The 15006-nt window shown below is 46.3% G+C and overlaps 1 protein-coding gene across 5 annotated transcripts in view; it reads right to left on the reverse strand.

Moving 5' to 3' along the window:
* Nucleotides 1-4758: 4758 nt before the first annotated feature.
* The window catches only part of LOC144113271 (uncharacterized), a 38533-nt gene continuing 28285 nt past the window's right edge, over nucleotides 4759-15006 (reverse strand). For 4 of the 5 annotated variants that reach the window (XM_077646254.1, XM_077646255.1, XM_077646253.1 and 1 more), the window contains 8 exons: nucleotides 14570-14614; nucleotides 14438-14482; nucleotides 13498-13695; nucleotides 12901-13107; nucleotides 10274-10375; nucleotides 9748-9885; nucleotides 7920-7967; nucleotides 4759-4957 (listed from right to left, as the gene is read on the reverse strand). In XM_077646254.1, coding sequence (XP_077502380.1) covers nucleotides 4895-4957; nucleotides 7920-7967; nucleotides 9748-9885; nucleotides 10274-10375; nucleotides 12901-13107; nucleotides 13498-13695; nucleotides 14438-14482; nucleotides 14570-14614 — 846 coding nt within the window. In that variant the 3' untranslated portion in view covers nucleotides 4759-4894. The remainder of the gene's footprint in view (nucleotides 4958-7919; nucleotides 7968-9747; nucleotides 9886-10273; nucleotides 10376-12900; nucleotides 13108-13497; nucleotides 13696-14437; nucleotides 14483-14569; nucleotides 14615-15006) is intronic. The other variant, XM_077646256.1, reaches the window with a different exon arrangement.

Consider the following 15006-nt stretch of genomic DNA (forward strand, 5'->3'; position numbering starts at 1 on the left):
TTCGACAACCTGCAGTTATTTAACGTGCACTGACATCGCACAGTACACGGGCCTCTAGAATTTCATTTGCATCAAAATTCGACCGCCGCGGCCGGGATCGAGCCCGCGTCTTTAGGGCCGGCAGCCGAGCGCCGTAACCACTCAACCACCGCGGCGGCTAGTTCGACAGATTAAGTACGTTGATGCTCTCAGTTCAGTTCCACCATGCTGTCCTGCGACAGAGCGACTGTAGGACATTTGAGGAATTTTCATCCTGAAGTCATCCAGCAAAGTAGAAAGTTAGGACATTTAGCCATGCATGCATGATGCACTCAAAAAGCACCCAGAATGTCATTTACTGGAGGAGGACATTCTGACCATTTCAGGACGTTCTCAGTACATCTGTTGTTGTCAGGGCTGCCTTCATGCATACAATAGGCTAACCTCCGTGGACCAAAACCACAGCAACATATGCACTGCATCCATCGCATGCATATCACACTAGTGACAACACTGCTCTAGACAATGCCATCGAAAAGACTCATCGCCGTCTAGAACTAACTCAGCACCATGGAACAGCGTCGTTCGCACTCCTCTCGAAGAATTCAAACAGAGGAGCTACATCATCACACGAACCATATCTCCAATAATCACTGGGTCACATGCCGGTACCTATACCTCTCATTAACTGCGACCACCATGACAATGGACAAAATATATTAGTGCTCATGGAGGAGGTGGCCACCCTCTTTGCTGCTCTTCGACCACACCATGGATAGCGCATCATCTGGTGGTTCAGTGGAAGTGCCGAGGCTTCGCTAATGATCGAGGCTTCTGAAGTAAAACATGTCCGCATTCGCGACGGCAAGCTCAAGGCAATGACCTTCTTTACAAGAGTACGTTTGGTTCCCTACCTCATCTGTCTGGTTTCAGTCATACGATTCCCCTTATAAATTCCTGATTATCGTTGCATCGCTTCCTCCCTAAAGCTGTATACGTAAATCTGTAGTGTATGTTCAGAGCAGCCGTGGTGACACAGCTGGTTATGGTGCTCGGCTTCTAGGCGCATATATGCGCGTACTGGCGCAACGCAACTGTGCATGATCCAACTGCTGCTTGCGAGATGTGGCATGTGGCCGCTGGGCGATATGATTTGACGAGGGCGGCGAAAGCAGCGCGCGCGGGATTCCGGCGGGAGCATTGCTGGGGCGCGGTCACGCTATCGGCGGCCAGCACGAGCCGGTGGGATGTAGCGACACCTTACCCGAAGGCAGATTAAAGAGGCAGGCCCGTGCACTTTCCTTTCCTTTCTTCCTCCCAGGAACAGCAGCGGCAGCAGTGGCTGCACGCGAGCAGGCTGGTTTCTTGCACCGCTTCGAGAACCCTTTTATCTGTGCAGTTTCATATCCCATTCACGCCTCAGTGTTTTTCGCCGCGCTCAGGTGTTAGCGCCCGTTTTTGTTGTAGTACGTCCGAGCATAGCGCCTGCTCTGCTCCGTCGCTACGTTCCCTGTTGCTGCGACAAGGAGAACGCCAGCGAGCAACCAGCCACGCATTGGTTTGGTCAGGAATAAACCGGTGTTTAAGTATGCCTTGAAGTGCTTCAAACCCCAATTGAAATTCGTTTCCTTCCCGCGTCGATCATGACACTAGAGCGTGCCCAGGATGGCAGTTAAGCTTTGCGCACGCTTGCGCTCTGCGCGGATCTTCATTCCGTTCAAGCTGTGATGGCGTCAGCAAATTTAATTCAGGTGTGAACACTTCACTTACAGCACTTAACTGTATCGCCGCGGCACAGCCACTGGTTCGGCGGCAACGTTACTTGATAAGTTCCTCCAGCAGTCACGGGTACGCCAGCCGCGATGTCTCGTGTATATATTCTGACGCATGAATGCGATGCAGCTGGCGATGAGTTTCATCATCATCAGCCTGACTACGCCTACTGCAGGGCAAAGGGCTCTCCCACGTCTCTCTAATTACCTTTCCTTTGCCAGCTGCTGCACCCACCGTATGCCCGAAAACTGCTTAATCTAGTCCGCCCACCTAACTTTATGCCACCCCTGCTACGCTTGCCTTCTCTTAGAATCCACTCCATTCCTCTTAAGGGCCAGAGCAGTTATCTTGCCTTCACATCACATGCCCTGCCCAAGCCCATTTCTTCCTCTTGATTTCGACTAGGATGTCATTAACCCGCGTTTGTTCCCTCACCCACTCTGCCCGGTTCCGGTCTCTTAAACTTACACCTATCATTTTTCCTTCCATAGCTCGATGCGTTGTCTTTCACTTAAGCTACCCCTTTCGTTAGCCTCCACGTTTATGCCCTGTGGGTGAACCGGCAAGATAAAGCTGTTGCATACTTTTGTCTTGAGGGATCAGTGTTGTAGGCGTTACCGAAAGAAAAAGTAACTAAATACGTTACTCGTTACGATAAAAAAGGAACGCGTTACCGCCCTACGTTAGCTACAAAAAAAAAAGGTAATGTGTTACCGTTACAGAATAAAAGTGGCATACATTAATTGCGGTTACTCCATGGCTATAAATTTTAATCAGTGCATCTTCACTGCAAAAACTCACCATAAAGATTTTATAAAGCTCATATTTCGCATAAAACTTCTACCCCAAACAATGATTTTAGCCGAAATCCTGATTTAACAAGAATAATTAGCACAAATGTGCAGGAGCTTAGCAATGTTATATTGGCCTAAAGTTGCCTGTAGAGTTACATGCGATGGCTTCTAACTCTGGCACATGGTGAAGCCTCTTTCTGAATGTGACATTAAACACAAAATGACACTTCATCATCAATTTTCACTTCGCAAAGAAAGCATCACTGAACTCTCAACAAATTTACAATTCTGAAAAATGAGATGCTCAAAAATCCTCGGGATGCTTCTTCTCTTTAGAGAATTGTGTGCGAGTAGTTTGGGAAGGGGAGGTAGGTAAAGGCAAGTGTGTGAATGCGTTTTCGTGCACGTGTTTCGTGCTTTATGGCCCTTCTGTTTCTTTTAGTTTGGTGCGTCGACAAGAACAGGTGTTTCCTGGCATGCATGCGAGCCCTCAACGAGGGTCTTCGAGACCACCTGTACATTTTGTTTATTTGCAACGTCACTTTAGGTGCTCTGCATTTTTTTTTGTGGGAGACAAGGGGGAGACAACTGGAATTAAAAGTAACTAGTAACGGCAGCGCAGTGTGAAATGTAGTTACGTGGGTCATCTACAAAGCTTTTGTTTTTTGAGATCCACTTTTTTCCTCTTCCGTGCAGCTTAAAAGGCAGAATTTGTAGACTCCAATACAGGAGGATTGTGTAGGACCCAAGAGGCCGCCGCTGCGAAAACAGTGCAGAAACGCACGCGTGCCGCAACTTGCCCCCTCCTCGTTGCTCCCTCCCTTCTGCCAACAAATGCGAATAACCCATCGCGGCAGTTCAGGATGAGGGTCCGCGCATTCAGAGCTATCACAGGGCCACAAAACCTTGGCAAGTCCCAGCAAAGCATGTTGCGCTTAGCTTAGTCAGTTTAGTATATGGGGGTTTAACGTCCCTTAGCAGCTCAGGTTATGAGGTACGCCATAGTGAAGGGAAATGTAAAAAAGTGGTAGGGTTTTAACGCAGTTAAACCGAGTAGACGTGCGAAAGCATGTGTTTAGTCTTAATGGCTCACTGTTTTGCTTTGCTGGGTGATTGGCATGTCTGGCGACGATATTACTCGGGTTAAGGTCTGATCGAGGTTAAGCTGATCTGATCTGGAAGCAGGTGTGAACATACCTAAAACTTGCATCGAATGACACAAGATATAGCATGAAGCTTAAAAATATTAACTGCTTTCAGCACAAGCAGAACTCTGCCTAACTACACACACCACCATACACTAAACTGACTAAGCTAAGCGCAACATGCTTTGCTGGAATTTGCCAAGGTTTTGTGGCCCTGTGATAGCTCTGAATGCGCAGAACCTCATCCTGAACGGCCGCGATGGGTTATTCGCATTTGTTGGCAGAAGGGAGGGAGCAACGAGGAGGGGGCAAGTTGCGGCACGCGTGCGTTTCTGCACTGTTTTCGCAGCGGCGGCCTCTTGGGTCCTACACAATCCTCCTGTATTGGAGTCTACAAATTCTGCCTTTTAAGCTGCACGGAAGAGGAAAAAAAGCGGACCTAAAAAACAAAAGCTTTGGAGATGACCCACATAACTACATTTGACACTGCGCTGCCGTTACTAGTTACTTTAAATTCCAGTTGTCTCCCCCTTGTCTCCGACAAAAAAAAACGCAGAAGACCTAAATTGACGTTCAAAATGTACAGGTGGTCTCGAAGACCCTCATTGAGGGCTCACATGCATGCTAGGAAACACCTGTTCTTGACGACGCACCAAACTAAAAGAAACAGAAGGGCCATAAAGCACGAAACACGTGCACAAACACGCATTCACACACTTGCCTTTGCCTACCTCCCCTTCCCAAACTACTCACACACAATTCTCTAAAGAGAAGAAGCATGCCAAGCATTTTTGAGCATCTCATGACACCGTAACTAAAGGAAATTGGAAAAAGTACAAATGGCTCGATATCACTTTAACTTGGACGTTCATGCACAAGATGCTGAAACATGATCTTGAATGCGAAATGAATAAAATTACAAGCAGCCCACATCTCATGGCAGCATACTTTGCATAATGTATTCATCGAAATTTTTTTTTCAAGGAAAAGAATGACGCACATCCTAATGCATTTTGTCGACATAAAAAAGGATTCAAATAAGCGATGCTCTCACGGACATTTGGTGCACTCAGAATTCTTTATTGAGGCACAACTTGAAAACCATGAAAAGATAAATCGGGACTACTAGGAGTCATAGACACTCAAGCTTGAGTTGACCGATCTGTGCTTCTTTGGGGACGATGCACCTGCCGGCATTCCAGTTCAACTTGAGTCCTCTTTTTTCTCCAGCTTTGATTTTTTGGACGAAGCTGGAACTGCAGATGCCTTACAGCAATATGAAAGTATAATGCATACATTTAAATCCAACACTTAAAGGGTACCTGAAATAGTTTGCATCAAGGCTAAGAAAAGTGAAAGCCAGGTGAAAATCTTAGCTGGTCAAACTGGTTTAAGGACTTCAGTGGAAGCGCAGGTAGAAAGAAGGGACAGCATAGGACACAAGAGTAAAGAGCGCTGACTATGCGCTGACTCTTCATCAATCTGTATCAATCCTGGTTTAAGGAACAAATTCCCAGTAGATTCCAAATGGAACAAGTCAAAAACGAGCCAGATATCAACTGGTTTTGTTGGAATTAGGTCGCAACTAGTTCTTTAAACCAGTTTGACGGCTTAGGATTCCTGCAGGAGATGGGCAATTCAACATCCATCAGTACTGATAGATACTGAATTGCCCATCATCCTTCTGCAAAAATTTTAGATCTAGCTTATGTAGCACCACAGATATCAGCAATTAAAAATGAACCCCTTCCTTTTCTTTTCCACTCGTACACCAGAGTGAGCCACAACAAAAATTATAGGCCGGTACTCCACCGTCTTGGCTCAGTTTACTTTTATTTTTGGCTGCTCACTCCCCTGCCACAGCACTATAGACTGGATCTTCTTCAGCTGTTCATGCCCCCGCCTCCATCATTTACAAATATCCTTGGGGTTTTTGGCAAGCCAATTACAGCCTCCTCATAACTGATGTCATGCGGGCCACATGTCATTGCATTGCAAGATTTTGACAACTTGTATGCGGCATGAATGCTCAATAGAATTTATTCTACATACTGTAAAATTCCGAGCAAGCGCCCCCATCCCCGCAAGTCGAAATTACTGGCGAAGTAGGGGGCGGCGCTATCCCGTAACAGGGCCGAAATTCAAGATCGTGGCGACACTTTCCTGCCAGAAAAAAAAAAAAGGTGCACTGCACATGGATTTAAAACATCCTGCCACTCTTTCCCGCTTGAAGAACTCTAAGAGCGCATCGTCCACGTATTCACTAAACATCCGCGCGCCGTTACTCAACTTTCTTTGAGGTTTTGCTTTCCCGTAGGTTTGCTGTAGCAACTTCCCAGCATTCTTGTCCCATTCCCGTATCCGTTTCCGGTCGAGTTTGAAGTCTCAAGACGTTTGGTGCATGTAAAGTTGCACTTCATCAACGTGTACATTTTTTTTCCCCCTTAGCTTGAGGTCACTGCGGGCCTCTAGTCTGCGTGGAGAGCTCTCAGTGAAGCTCCAAGCTACCCCCTACCCACGTGCCCCCTCCCACAAACAGCGGCAAAGGCACAGGAGTCATTCGCCGCTTGACAGCACCACTGTGACGGCCAAAGACTCCTGGTTTTGTTAAAGGGGCCCCGAAACACATTTTCAGAGCATTGTTTTGCCTGTTGGTTGCATTGAATTAGTTATATTGATGCTATTAGCATCGGTCGTACCACGTATACTGTGGTTTTTAATATTTTAATTAGCTTGCAAAAACAAATTCGTGCCGCTGACAGTGTCACCATACAGTGGCGGTTTTTAGCAGCGGATATAACATCGCTTTGTGCGAGCTTGATGATTGGACAAAGAGTAAATATACTGCAAATTGCGTTAATAATTAGAGATACGTTTTGTCAAGTTTTTGTGTTTTATATTACAATAACAAAACCAACTTGTTTGCCCTAGATAAAAGCACTCAAAATCAAGTAAAACAAAAACACGCCACCAGAGGCACTGGCTACATATTGTATCAAAGGACTTTGCGCCTTTCTGTAAACATCCTACGGCCTAGCACTAAATACTTATGGCTACTCTCTATGTGTCTGAGAGCGGCTTTGCGGAATCGATCCGATCAAGCCATTGCACTCTATAAGCGTTCATTTCGGTCCCAAGGAAGGATGCATTCGTTTCACATTTAGCAGGCAGTGCGCATCATCAGCTTGTGGAGGATCACCGGGCGGTGGCACCAGATGGCGCCATGTTCCCGTCAACAGCACGCGCTCCTTGCTCGCCGTAGCCGTAGCCAACCAGCGCGCTAGGAGCGACGGGCGATGGTTGGCGGTAAGCAGTAGCGGTACGCACTATGGTAAACGTGTCTGATATCTTGCGCAGGCTGCCACACCGTCGCAGTATCTCGCACTCGAGTTCACATCCATAAGTAAGGGAACGTCACTGCTCAGTGTTCCCTTCTGCGCCGCCGACATGACAGTGAAGCATCGCTGGGTCAGCTGGGCGTTCCCATGGTTGTCGTAACCATGCAAACGGTGCTGCCAGCCTTGGCATGAACGAGTTACAGAGAACAGGCAACCATGGAGTGCAAACTTACGCCACGTGCTAAGATAGGCTGTTCTGATTGGTCGCCCTGAGTGTCTTCATTGGGAGAGTGAAATGGGAATGGGAAGCTGCGCAAAAATCGAGTTGAGGGCAGCATTTTGTTTGCTTGTATTTTGAAATTTCTTCATTGAATAACTCCCGTTCCTATGCATCGATTCTCGTAATTCCTTTTGAGTCAGCATCTGTGTGACATAAAGAATCCCTTTAAAGTGTAACCAGCAAGCAGTGTTTCGCAGCCCCTTTAAGCGAGGCGCACACAACGAGCACGTGGTGCCACTTGGTCTAAGGCAGCATTCCCATGGCGGCAGATCCCCATACTGCACCTGTAGGGTGTCTGCGCCCGTGTTATCCGCAATGCACATGTGCCAAAACCAGTATGGCGGCATACACAGCTGAAAGACACACAGCTCCCATGACTTTCCTGGGATGAGTCTGAGCTGACTGCAGCTGCTGCAGCCATTCTTCTCCGCATGGCATTTATAATCTAATGGACCATACGAGCAGCAAGGCAAGCTAATGTGAGACACATGGAGATGCGTGCCCCTTTCCGACGCTTCATGCTGGGTAGCACTGGTATGCTTCACGTCACTTCACAGACTAAGAAATAAGAAAATACAATAGTTTTCAACTGCTAAAAAGAGCCACTTACAGTGCAAGGATGCTTTCGCTTGCATGGTGAAGCCTTTACTGGTGTTTTCTGCAAGAAAGCTTACTGTCAGATCAGTGATAGTGTGTCTAGCGATATATGCACAAAATATGCCTTTATGTCACGAAAAGAAATAAGTTTCAACTGGAAGCACACTCTCCCAGTTACTCTAAAGCAGTAACCGCATGAGGCGAAAATTCGTGGCGACACGCCGCGCGATGGGCTGAGGGCCGCCGAAGCACTGTCGCTCATCGCGTCGCCCAGGTTCTGGGTTTGCAAAAAATTTCGCTCATCGCCCGGAAATGCCATGCGAGACTAGCCAATGACGGTAGGCCTTGCGGGTGAGTAACTTCCGATCCGTCTTGCGCGCGAAAGTCGATTTTTTTTTTTCAGCGGGCTTTCCGCGTGGAGCAACAGCCGACGCATCCCTCACCATGGCAGCTATGCAAGAATTTAATGAAATGCTCATTAATGAAGTTATAAAGTAAAGGGTGTTGTGGGTATGTCCTACACGCACTATAAGTCGCAACAGCGCAGGAATGTCGCCTGGCGCCTCATCGCAGCGTCCCTCGGGCGCACGTTTCTGCGTCACGTCACTTTCTGTAGACTAAAAATAAAATTATTACCTAAATATATTTTTCAATGTTTTTATTGTGTTTTATCTTGTATGAAGCCTTAAGAGCATTGTTCTACGCATTAATTAACGCAAAATGACTGAACGCTGAAGCAGCCGCAATCGAGCAACACTGAAAACGCGCCGCTCCGACGCCGAGTCCCGTCGCTTCGTGCGGTTTGCGCCAGCGGCAGCGATAGGCGACGGCGGCGTCACCGCGCGACGTATCGCGAAGGAATATCGCCTCATGCGGTTACCGCTTAAAAGTGAGGGTGCAAGAGAAACGAATAGGCAGTAATGTGGCAACATGATGAGGACCCAGAAATTGTGCTCACAGATTGCTTTAGGTTTAGCACCTTGCCAGACTTTCCTGTGGCATGGCATGCAAACAATTGTAGTAACAATAATTGACAGGATAACTTTGTATTAAGCACAGCTACCCTGTCCCCTGGCCAGCCACTACCACGTACAAAATTGAGTTTGTATTCTTATTTTTTAATGAAGTGCTCAACATACTGCACAATGCTCATGCAAAACATGCGTAATATTTCTCACTGAACTCCTTTCACTCCACTGAAACATTTGTTCGACCAGGGAGGCATGAAACCTCACAGTGACACACATATCGCTGCTGCTGGTTTCAAGACTAAAAAGGGCAACGAGGAGTCTTGTTCATGCTTTAAGGCATTTGCAGAGAAGTCATGCAATCGTTTGAAAAAAACAAAGCCATCCCTCAACCTAGATACTAAGTGATTGAGCACAACAAGGTCGAGCCCATATGGCCTAGCGGTCAGTAGTCAAGTGCACAACTACTATGTGGCTGTGGTTGGCACACAATAAAAGGAAACCCTTTATTTGATTCTATGTGCACTAATGCATGCAAGCCACAGCTCCCATAATTGGTTTATGGATCCCAGCCCACATCTTCTGCATCAGTAGCCAGGCACTATAAACCAGACAGCCACTGTGGCAGTTACAGCTCCCATGAGGAAAATAATAAGTATTAGCATTTTTCAGCTTCTACGATAGACAAGCAGAAACAAGGGACTGAGATAACAATTATAGGCACAAGTACAGCTCGACGAAACTTGATAAGAAACACAGCAGCAAAGAAAGCCTGATGACAGCCCTTGTTAAACTGCGGAATGTCTGTCTTCTCATGTGTGAATAAGGACTTTGTAACAATGAATGAACCCCACACAAAAGTAAGGCACTCACTGCCTTTTGCAGATGCTTTGATGCCTTTGTTGCAGCGACTGCATGGGATTTGGTTGAGCAGGATTTCCCTCCAGCATTACCAGTCGGAGGCTTTGGCTTGACTGGAATTGCTTCAATGATGCTAGCCAACTCAGAGAGCTGAGAAAAAAATTAATATAAAGGGTAAGTGGAAAGATTCATGAACAAATGTACTTAATCATATCATCTCACCATCAGGATGCTTTCTCTAGAAAAACACGCAATGCTCACAGAAAACAACCAAACTTCGACATCTATCAGAAAACAATGCTCTTTTACTTAAAGAAAGAGCTCACAAGTCGAAACAACTTATGCTGTACACGGGTTGGATAAACGAGATGAAATCTGCATTACAGTTTAAGGTTCTTATCTTGAAGTAAAATGTCACTCTGGGATAAACCCCCACAGCTGCCACAGCATCACTCCAATCATCATAAGGCATACTATCTCAGAAACAATCCAAAATGCTCCTCTCAAACAACCTTGCGCGCAACCTTCAAGCCCTCACCGACATTTCACTCGATGTGCTTTCCTGTGATGGTTCAGCAGGCATCACCGCAACCTCAAGTCCGGGTGAAGTGCTTGAAGATGACTCAGGCTCATGCACAACCTGCAGTGTCAGTCATGGGCATTGGATCAAGCACAGAATCCTCCTCAGCTTGTGACAATGCTAAAACCTGGCTAAAACTGGTTTGGTTTGGTTTATGGGGGTTTAACGTCTCAAAGCGACTCTGGCTATGAGGGACGCCATAGTGAAGGGCTCGAGAAATTTCGACCACCTGGGGTTCTTTACATGCACTGACATCGCACAGTACACGGGCCGGTAGAATTTTGCCTCCATCGAAATTCAACCACCGCGGCCGGGATCGAACCCGCGTCTTTCGGGCCAGCCGAGCGCCATAATCACTCAGCCACCACGGCGGCTCTAGCAAAAACTGAACTCAGTGGCAGCTCGGAATGCTAGTTTAAGAGTGTGGCATCTAGTTCTATGTATGAGTTTTCATGCAAACCAATTGGCTAACATGTTGGGTGGCACATGACATAAACTGATGTTTTAATACTGAATGTACCCCGCAGAATGCTTTTCAGTTGACCTCACAAATGTGCAGGGTACGTTAGGCAAGGCACATCACTGAAAAGCCTTCCGAAGAAACTGAGTACTGCCTGACATATAAATGCGATTCCCTACTTTGCCGAGATTTTCTGAAATAGTACAGAGTGCAAACCGCAATGTTTCATTCAGCCTATGAAATGCCTGTTGCCTGTATGCTGGAAAACAACATGAACTGCCAGCCATATGTATGACTTCCTTTGTATCGGTAGCATTGCCAGTGCTGTTTAAGGCCATGAATTGCTTGGCTTGTCTGCAACATCATTCAGTGTACTTTCACTTCTACATTTATTGTATATCAATACCCAGCCTAAACTAATGCAACGGACCTACACAGTGCAGACTTCAATAGCATGATTGACATGTTTCTATCCAAATATATGCCGGCATGCATTTAATTATGATCAATCCATTATCCAGGCAGACAAACAGAGATAAGCAAAACACACAGGACAGAACCATGCATTCTTGTCTGCAGTCTTGCCTGGTTTCCTATCCTAAGCGCGAAAAAATTCTTACTCTTTTCAAAATCCTTCACTCAAACTTTCAAATGCCAAAACTGATGCCCAGGAGTTCACATTACCAGGCCCAGGACTCTCATATGCACCTGCCTATACTTGCCAGCACCACCACACCAGTGGCCAGCACCCTATTTACTTAGAAAATAATGTTTTGCTGCCAGGTATTACTCTGCTGCTGATCAATGCCCTAAGTCATACAGTAGGCCCCATCTGCAACACTTCTTAGTACATATCTTGATCAAAGTTACCCGATACTTTCTCTCAGGAGTGGGAGCCAATTTAGTGAAGGCTCCTTAACAGTGCTCTGTGGAAGCAGGTGCATGGCACTTCTTCAATTGTTCACATTTTCAAGAAAATTAAAGACCTACAGCAGCCTGTGGTGCAAACAGCGATAGTGCTTCTGTAACTGGGTGGTGGTAACTGTGGGCGTACGGCCTGTATGAATGCATGTAAACAAAAATTTTCGAAGTAGCTCTTTGATTTCACAGGGCACCTATGAGCTTGCCTATTCAATAACAAAACCGAAATAAAAACCCAACAATACACATAGTCTGTGCAAGTTGGAGTTACCTTGACTTGGGGGTATACAGTGTGCGAACATAGCAGATGTAAAGAAAGCTTTTCAAAATTATTTTCTATTTTCACAATGCACTAATAATGGCGGCCGTTTATTCACTGCTGACAAGTTTCTCCGAATTGCATAAGCTTCTTGTGCATTCAGACGTGCTTTCTGTGGGTGATAAAATTACTCAGAAATATAAAATCATTCAAACTAGATAGTTTAGACAGCTCTACATAGAAGGCATCTCTCAAACAGCATAATAAGCGAACTGCGCACAATAGCAGATGACAGCACACAGGATACCTTCAGCCGACTTTGGTAGAGCGCCTTGATAGAGCTTCCTTTGGTAGGGTGGAGACACTCATTATCTGATTAAAAGGTGACGTTTTGAATCACAGGGGTTGCGCCGAACCCTATAATGAACAAAAAGATGCTAAAATTTATTCTGAAATAAATTTTCAGTGTAATGAAGCAGTATTAAATGCTCTCATGTGACAAAGACGAGGAAATGCTGAGTTCCGGAGAAATATTTTATTGTGGCTAAATGAGATTTAGCTCCAAAAACTGGAGATGTCGCCACCCTACCAAAGGAAACTATCGAAGCAACCTAGACTCCGGCGCCTGCGAGCACCCCCTATGTCTGTAAACATGTTGTTGATCTATATCCTTGAAAAAACATTATTAAAGCAAGTACAGTGCGCAGTGTCATGTACACTATTAATGGGAAGCAGGGTAGCAAGGGATAAAACTTTTGCCCATTAAGAAAACAATCCAAAAAGGGGCTGTATTGGTAGCTATGCTGTTTCAGCATTTGTTATGGCAACCAGGGTGCAACTATAGAGATGCTCTACCAGTGGCCTGTGGGGCTTCACTTTGACCAAAGCTACACGCCCTGAGGAAGCAGTTCGAGTGGGCGGCTAAATGTATGCTGCAGCCCTCACCACTCTGCCTCTAAAGGTGCTGCTTGCTGGCGCTTCTGCAAAAGCAGGTGCAATCAGTGATGGGGCTTGGGCCACGGAAGTGCTAGGCTTGTGTGGAGTGTGCAGAAACGACGATGTGAAAGGGCATTCCTGTGTCGGCATGCACTTGGGTACATCTTGTGGTGCTGCAGGCACAGGTCTGCTTCCCCGTTGAACAGCGGTTGAAGCCTGGTCAAAACAAAATGATCTCATTTAGCTGCAACAGGCCACCAGCGTAAACTGAGTGCAACTCTTCGTTACTTCAACAAGCTTTCATGCAAAGCAGCTTTTGAACTGTAGCCAAAGTATCAGATCAATTTGCGTAAATTGCAGTGTGAGTAATTTTGCCACCACATGTAATCAACCATTCACGACCACCACAGAAATGGATTATGCAACTTCTAGCTGCCTATATAAATTTCAGCCCACACAACCTTGTAAAACAAATTCATATTAGCCAACACTGGCACCCACCTCTCACACTTACAGTTGGTAAAATGATTGCATGCAGTTTAAGGAGCCCTGATCCAATTAGGGAACTACTATTTTCTTTCTCGCAATCACTGCTGCAGAACCTACCTGGCGGCCTGGGGTCACCCCTGCCCTGGCAGCAGTGCTGGCTCTCCTCATGAACTGGTGCTCTTCTTTGGCTTCCCGGTACAGATGCTCAATGCGCTCACGTTTCCGTGCTTCAGCGTCCCTTGTTTCAGCTATCTCGTTGGTTAGGCGGCAAACCTTCTCCTGTAGCTTCGACACTTTTGCCTTGAGGTGCTTGTTCTACATTTCAGAGAGAAGGAAGCGAAATGGCCATACCAGAGGCTTTGTGCATAGGCACTATTAAAGCAATGTGGGCTGCTTCCTGCTTCAAAGCAGGCAAGGGCTGCCACATGCAAAAAGACTCTTAGTGTCAGAGACCGGCTAGGGCAGTGCAAGTCTTCCACCTCTGTTCAGGTCTAGAGTTCGTTCTATGAATAGATTCTGACTCTAATCGACCAGACAAAGCTGCTACAGGCACTCATAGGTACAACTGGGGCAGGTGAGGGTTTTCAGAGACGTGGAAGAGAGGAGGAGAGGCAAAAAAATTGACTGATGACTACGATAGTTGGTAATGCGAGATTTGAGTGCACCTCTTCACCTGCCTTCACCTACCACCACTGGCAGGTGGCATGTTACGCTGCTAGCCACCTTCCAAGTGGCATTTCGCTTTGCTACTTGGACAACTGGCTACGCCAATATTGCCAAAGCCGAAGACGACACAGAATACAGGGAGGATGCACAAGGACTGAACTCTAAAAGGACACTAACAGTCTGGCTTTTCCTGCAACCACCCCCCTCCTGCACTTTTCCATCCTCGCAACATTAATGGCTGCACAGCACAACCCACTCACCTCCGTGGGTGCACCCCTTTCGCCCAAGCTTGCACATCCCTCAAAGAATTTTTCAGAGTGTGGACGAATTTATCTAGTGACAGCACCTTAGACTGTCAGGTTAAGTGCACAGCATGCACATGCTTGCTTACCTCAGTCTCGAGTTTAGCCAGTGCCTGTCTACTGTGCTCGGAAGGCTATGCAACAGATCAGACAATGATTGAACCTGATTATATGCAGTTCTACTGTTAAGCTGACAAATGTGACATAATAATGGCACCTACCTTCTGGGCTATTTCTCCCTTTGAGGTTTTGAGAAACTGGATTTCCTGCACAAAGAGGATCGATACACTTAGCATCATGCTTGAACTAGGAAAACCTTGATGTACGCTGAAAGAACTGTATCGAGTAAAATGTGCACAAATTGTACAGGAAAGCCCTGCCCAACACAATGCAATGCACTTTCAGTTTAGAGGCCTACTTGAATTAAATTTTAAACAATCTAATCTGGCTGCAGCTTTGTAGAACACATGAAAAGAAATAAAACAAAATGACATAGTTGTCAGACGTGTGTTTCTCATTTCATCATCATCAGCCTTACTAAGCCCACTGCAGGGCAGAGGCCTCTCCCATGTCTCTCCAATTAACTCTGTCCTTTGCCAGCTGCATCCAGCCTTTGCCTGCAAACTTCTTGATCTCATCCGCCCACCTAACCTTCTGC

The sequence above is a fragment of the Amblyomma americanum genome, chromosome 1, assembly GCF_052857255.1.
Source record: "Amblyomma americanum isolate KBUSLIRL-KWMA chromosome 1, ASM5285725v1, whole genome shotgun sequence".
NCBI lineage: Eukaryota > Metazoa > Arthropoda > Arachnida > Ixodida > Ixodidae > Amblyomma > Amblyomma americanum.